Source organism: Saccopteryx bilineata, chromosome 3, assembly GCF_036850765.1.
Source record: "Saccopteryx bilineata isolate mSacBil1 chromosome 3, mSacBil1_pri_phased_curated, whole genome shotgun sequence".
Classification (NCBI taxonomy): Eukaryota; Metazoa; Chordata; class Mammalia; order Chiroptera; family Emballonuridae; genus Saccopteryx; species Saccopteryx bilineata.
The window spans coordinates 64,230,404-64,236,403 of NC_089492.1; the positions used below are offsets into that span (position 1 = coordinate 64,230,404).

Sequence of the window (6,000 nt, forward strand, 5' to 3'; positions counted from 1 at the left end):
AATTACTTACAGTAAGTTCTTCAGCCTTTCTGTTTCTCATCTGTAAATTGGGCTTAATAACACTGTCACCCTGCCATAGCTCTTGAGAACCTGCCTGGTCTATTTGCCTAACACAAGACAAGCCCTTAACTGTGAGGAATTAATGATCCAATTAGTATTTCTTTCTATTTCAGTTTCCCTTTCAGGGTACACACCCACTCTGTGCTGAACACACAGTGGTCAGGTCCATATCTGAGGAAACAGCTGGCTTTAAGTTTTTGTTGCGCTGTGACATGTACATTTTACCTTCTTCCTGCTCCCCACCTGACCCCATCAATTCCTAGACATTATGTTTGAAACAAACCAAACACATTACACTGTACCTTTCTTGCTGTGTTAAGAAAAAGTGAGCAAGTTTAATTTCTTCTTGTCCCCTAGACCTGGGGAAATTACTCTGGTTTCAGACCTTCCTTTAGCAAGAAAGAAGCAGCTAGTGGTAACGAATCCCCCAAATCAACTCCCTTAATCCATCCCTTCAATCATTCAGTGTGTATAGTTGTAAATCTTCCCAAGAAAAAATGCTTTTCAGCCAGTGTTTTCCTTCCTGGGCCTCTTTGAGGGCTTGGGGTAGGGTGTACTTATTTTCTTCTTCCTCTAGCTTTCATGACAAGTGTGCTTATATTTTCATAGTTCTGTGCTTCAATCCTAACCTATCTTGGTTGTTCCACCACCAAGCAGAAATGTCTGCATTCCCACGAAGAAATGCCCACAGCGGCAGACCTGTGCAACACAGTTTCCAGGGCTTAGACCTTTGCCTGTGAGTCTCAGACCTGCCTCAGTTACTTCTCAGGCATAATCACTGGCTCAGGCTCTTGGCTGTACGCCCTTTTCTCTGGAATTCATAATGCTTAAGCTATCCAACGGCCTGAGGTTCAGGAATGCTAAGTAGCGGAGCACACCAATGCTTGAGTTTAGCCTTTCCGAATAAACATTCTAAACATGACCTCAGTGTTCCTACTCACACCAGTTTTCAGCATCTGGCTTTGATTCTCTGACCCAGCCTAGCAGGTGCAGGGTAAACACAGGGTGGTTGCCCACTCAGCAGCCTCAGCTCTAGCCTTACTCCTCTTATCCACATTCCTTTAAGGCAAATGTATTTCATTATAGACAGACAAGGGTCCTTCTGAATTGGCATAGAAAGACGGGCATTTAATGTGTAAAGAGGTAACCGGAACCTGCTGCCAGGTTGCATTTGTGATTGACATTCACAGCAGCAGAAAAGAGATGGAGGTCCAAGTGTGGGGGTCTGGACACAAATTTCCTTACTGTCCCTAACATACTTATCAATGGCCGGTATAGTGGCTAACATGTCCACAACAGTCATCCCTCAGGATCAGACATGGACATATCTAGGTAAAATGCCATCTTGCAAGAGTGTACATCAAGCTGTTGTCATCCATTAATATATTACTTGCAATTAAGTTTATCAGATCAGTTGCTATCACTTGGATAAGCCTGAGCGAATGGGACACAAGACAGACAGATTTTAATGGATCAGGATTATGGGTGATGTAGAAAATGATCATTTGGGAAGCTGGCCCTAGGAAGCTTAGAAGCCTTTGGGCCTCGCGGTTACTGAGCAAAATGACCTGGCAGAGCTCACTCTTTTCCTTTGGGTCAGAAAAAAATCAAAAATTAAAAAAATTCCCTCCTAAACATGGCTACTCCAGACTTGTGCCAGAATGAATATCAGAAAAGCATCTATTTAGTTTTGTTCAGTCAGTGGATCATGTGTTATGAGACCCATTTAGGTTACGAGCTTTGCTGGTGTGGCCCTCAAGCCAAAACAAGAGCTCTTCACCAATTTGTGCCCAGTTACAGCCCCTATGCTAAGTGCCCAGGGACACATCTGGCTTCAGCTGAACACTGAAGGCAGTTTCACACTTTGATTTTTAAGAATCTTGCCACAAGAAGCATGTTGGCTTAAAAAAAGAATTATCATATTTAGCATAAAAATCAAGCCAATATACTCTATTGAGCATTTTACTCTCTTTTCTTTGACACCTTCCTTTTAAGAGCAACAAGCTGGTGTGTCTTTGGAGATGAAGAGGGTAACATTAATAATAATAGTAGTAGTAGTAGTAGTAGTAGTAGTAGTAATAGTAGTAGTAGTAGTAGGAGTAGTAGTAGTAGTAGGAGGAGGAGGAGTAGGAGTAGTAGTAGTAGTAGTAGGAGTAGTAGTAGTAGTAGTAAAAAGCAGGTCAAGTAAAAGAAAATGTTGATAGAAGCATAAACACAAGATATAGTTGGCTTTCCTGTTAACTCTGCTCTGAGCGTAGCAACTGCCCAAGCACAATGAGACAAGGCCGCTGGAACCAGCCTTGCTCTGGGGAGGCAGCAGGGGGGTGGGCCCAGCGGGAAGCAGGAGAGAGCGAGCATAGGCAGTCTGAAGGGGCAGCACTGCTCCACGCTCCATGCAGGTTCTTTCTGGGTTGCTGCATTTCAACTTTGTCATGAGAACCCACAAATCCAGATTTTAACATGATGTCACCTAATTTTTAAAAATTGTGGCAAAAAATACATATGACAAAAATTAACATCTTAATTTATAAATTACAGTTCAGTGGTGTCAAATATATTCACACTGTTATGCCACCAATCCCCAGTACCTTTTCATGTTGTAAAACTGAAACTCTGTACCCACTGAACAACCCGTACCCCCAACCCCTGGCAACCACCATTCTACTTCCTGTTTCTATGAATTCAACTACTTTAGATACCTTACATAAGTGGAATCATACAATATTTGTCTTTTTCTGATAGGTTTATTTCATTTTAGCATAATGTTGTCAAGGTTCATCTATGTTGTAGCGTGTGTCAGAATTTCCTTTCTTCACAAGGCTGAATAATATTCCATGATATATATTGTATATATGCATGCCACATTTTGTGTATCTGTTCATCCAGTGATGGACACTTGGGTTGCTTCCACCTCTTAACTACAGTGAATAGGGTTGATATAAACATGAGGGTGCAAATATCTGTGAGAGTCTTGCTTTCACTTCTTTGGAGTATATGACCAAGAATGGAATTGCTGGATGATACTGGAATTCTATGTTCAGTGTTCTGAGGAACTCCCACACTCTTTTCCACAGCACCTACACCATTTTACATTCCCACCAATAGCGAAAGTTTCTTTTTCTGCACATCCTTGCCCCTGATTCTTGAATGTTTTTCACCTAAGATATTCTGGATAATCTCTGCTTTTGGCCCCTACTCTGTCACTGGACTTTCCTCTCTGAAAGATAGCTTATCTGAAAGATAAGGTCCATATTGTTTGGAGGAAAATCTAATAACTTACTGAGAACATGACAGTGTGAAAGCAGCAAACCCCAACTGTTTAATACCAAGTTTTGAAGGATGTTAACAGCTAAAACATTTAAAATGGAAGATAGATTTTAAACTTGAGTACAGAAAAGCACAAAAATACATAGAAATTCAAAAAGCAGTCCCAAATGATCTGTTAGCAATCAGCAGTGTCACAAAGATGATAGCCCTCCACAGAAAATACCTTACCCAATTAGTGTCACCCTTTAAGTATTTTGGAACAGCTGTCGTAGTAGTTTTTCTAGATTAAAAATTACCTTTAAAGAAAAGAGGCTACAAAATGGACTGCCAGTCTCTTCCTTTAGGCAGCATTCACTATTCACTCATATAGAATGACTAGAGAAAAGTATATTGCACATTGATGACATGCCCAGATTACTTGGGTTATTTATTTTTTTAGCATTTGTTAGAGTAAGGTGACTATGGTGAGGAGAAGAATTTTATGTATATAAATAGGATTCTGTCAAGATGATGTTCATTTCACCTCAACTTCAAGGACATTGGGGTAGCCAACCCATTACTAACAGAACCAAATAGCAGCCTTTTCATAAAAGCCCAATTGTACTGATGTCTCAACTATTCCTTCATAGAAAACCATATGCTTCAGTTTTATTCTATTGTGGCAAAAAAACAAACAAACAAAAAAAAAACCAAACAACTGCATACTTATCATAGTTCTGCTTTGCCTGTGCCAGGTATTGTCCATTCATATAGCAGCTTCATAAAATCAACCAGGGCATCTAAATTAACGCATGTGCCTACCTCATTGCTTTGCAATCAGTGGCATTCTAATCCAGTGGGATGATATAAATCATTAGAATATGTTAGCTTGTCTCGTTTTCCTAGGAAGACCTGTGTTTGTTATGGTCCCTTCAGATGTATTGAGTTTGCACTTATATATCAAATTGCATCTCAGCAAGACTTCTGTATCATTGTCCTACATTTCACCAAGTTATATTTTAAACTCAAAATGACAAAAATACTGTAAGTTTCACTTATGAATTAGATTGAACAGTTACTTCAAAATTACAACTTTCTCAGGTATCTATAAAAGATTAATGTCTTTTATTGTGATATCTATATAAAAGATAGATATCTCTTTAGAAATATTGATGTTAGTATTAGATTTTATGGCCTAAAAAAAAGTTCTTTCATTCATAATTTGCTCAAAATTAAGCCTACATTTTTGCAAAAATAACGGTATACTATATATTCATATCCTGGTAGAAATTCTTACTTTAGCAGTAGGGAGATTGTAATAAAATGTCCTGTGATATGTGATGAAGCAATGGCATTTAAAACAAGATTTTATTTATTCTGCAGACTTTTGCCCATCTTATTAATTTCAAGGCAATTTTTATTTTAGTAAATAATGTACATGTGGCCTTAAATAAAAAAGTAAAATAGCCTGGACTCTTTCCCAAGAACTTCCCACTGCATGCATTCTTGTTGCCCTTTTTTGGATCATGAATGGGAATTATTTTCATGGCTTTTTCCTATCCCTAATAATAATAATTATGTCCTCTATAATTATTATTATGGTGATCCTTCCTCCTCAGTAGAAAAGTGACTGGACCAACCCAAACAGGACTAACCTTTTCTTCCTTTGACTCAGATTTTCTTCTGTTGCAGATTGGATTTGAGGACCCTCCCCTGCAGGAACAGGCTGCAGCTTCAGGGAGTGGGAATGGAGCTGATTCTGAGCCAGCTCGCCATGTCTTCTCCTTTTCCTGGTTGAACTCCCTGAAAGAATGATATTCATTCCAACTGCTGCCTCTGTCTGCCTGGCTGAGATGCAACAGGCAGCAGGGAACCTAGATGAAATTAACATGATGCAGATGATGAAAGGGACCTCTGAACAAGATATGTGCCAAAAAACAAAACAAAAAAATCCTTTAATTCCAGATGATTTATCTCACACGTTAAAGGAAAAACAGTTGCAGAAAGCATTGGAAAAAAGAAACTTGATTTTATGCAAATCTTTTATTGTGTGGGAAACATTATGAAGGATGTGTAAATGTGGTATGTGTGTGCGTCAGTAACAAGTGTCAAGTGTCAAAAAAAGTGGGCACTACACTCTCATCTCTGATAGGCATTGGCTTTTGTTATTATATTGTAGTGGCTAGTATTCTCTTTCCTTTTTAACAATGCAGATGGTCAGTGAAATTCAGTATTAATTTAGAAGTGACTGATTTATCAATGTATGGACAAAAGGTAAATCATTGACCAAAGGTGTGAAATGTTTCACAAAGGTTTCCTCTTTTCCATAACATATTGTTGCTGGATGTATAATGTAAAAATGTTCTTTGACTCTGGTGACACTTTCATAGACCAGAAGGCTGATGGCCTAGGACATTTCTTGTAACATTTTTTCTAATCTTAGTTTTAGATATGCAGGTATCAGGCACCTTAACTGGAAAAAAAAAAACACAAAAAACTTTCCAACAGGAACCATCTACTTTCTCATGTATCCACTGAGACACAACTGCATGTATTTAAATATATATATACACACACAATACATTATATATGTATATATATTTAAAACATGTTTTATTTGTCCCACCATAATGTCTCCTTCAGAACATAAGTATAACTTTGCTCTGTATGAACTCTTAAATAAATGCTGTTTTT

At 38.4% G+C, this 6,000-nt stretch overlaps 1 protein-coding gene across 7 annotated transcripts in view; it reads left to right on the forward strand.

Moving 5' to 3' along the window:
* TRIM55 (tripartite motif containing 55) overlaps positions 1-5,228 on the forward strand; it is a 54,517-nt gene extending 49,289 nt beyond the window's left edge. For all 7 annotated transcript variants that reach the window (XM_066266232.1, XM_066266231.1, XM_066266234.1 and 4 more), the window contains one exon: positions 4,999-5,228. In XM_066266232.1, coding sequence (XP_066122329.1) covers positions 4,999-5,121 — 123 coding nt within the window. In that variant the 3' untranslated portion in view covers positions 5,122-5,228. The remainder of the gene's footprint in view (positions 1-4,998) is intronic.
* Positions 5,229-6,000: the final 772 nt, after the last annotated feature.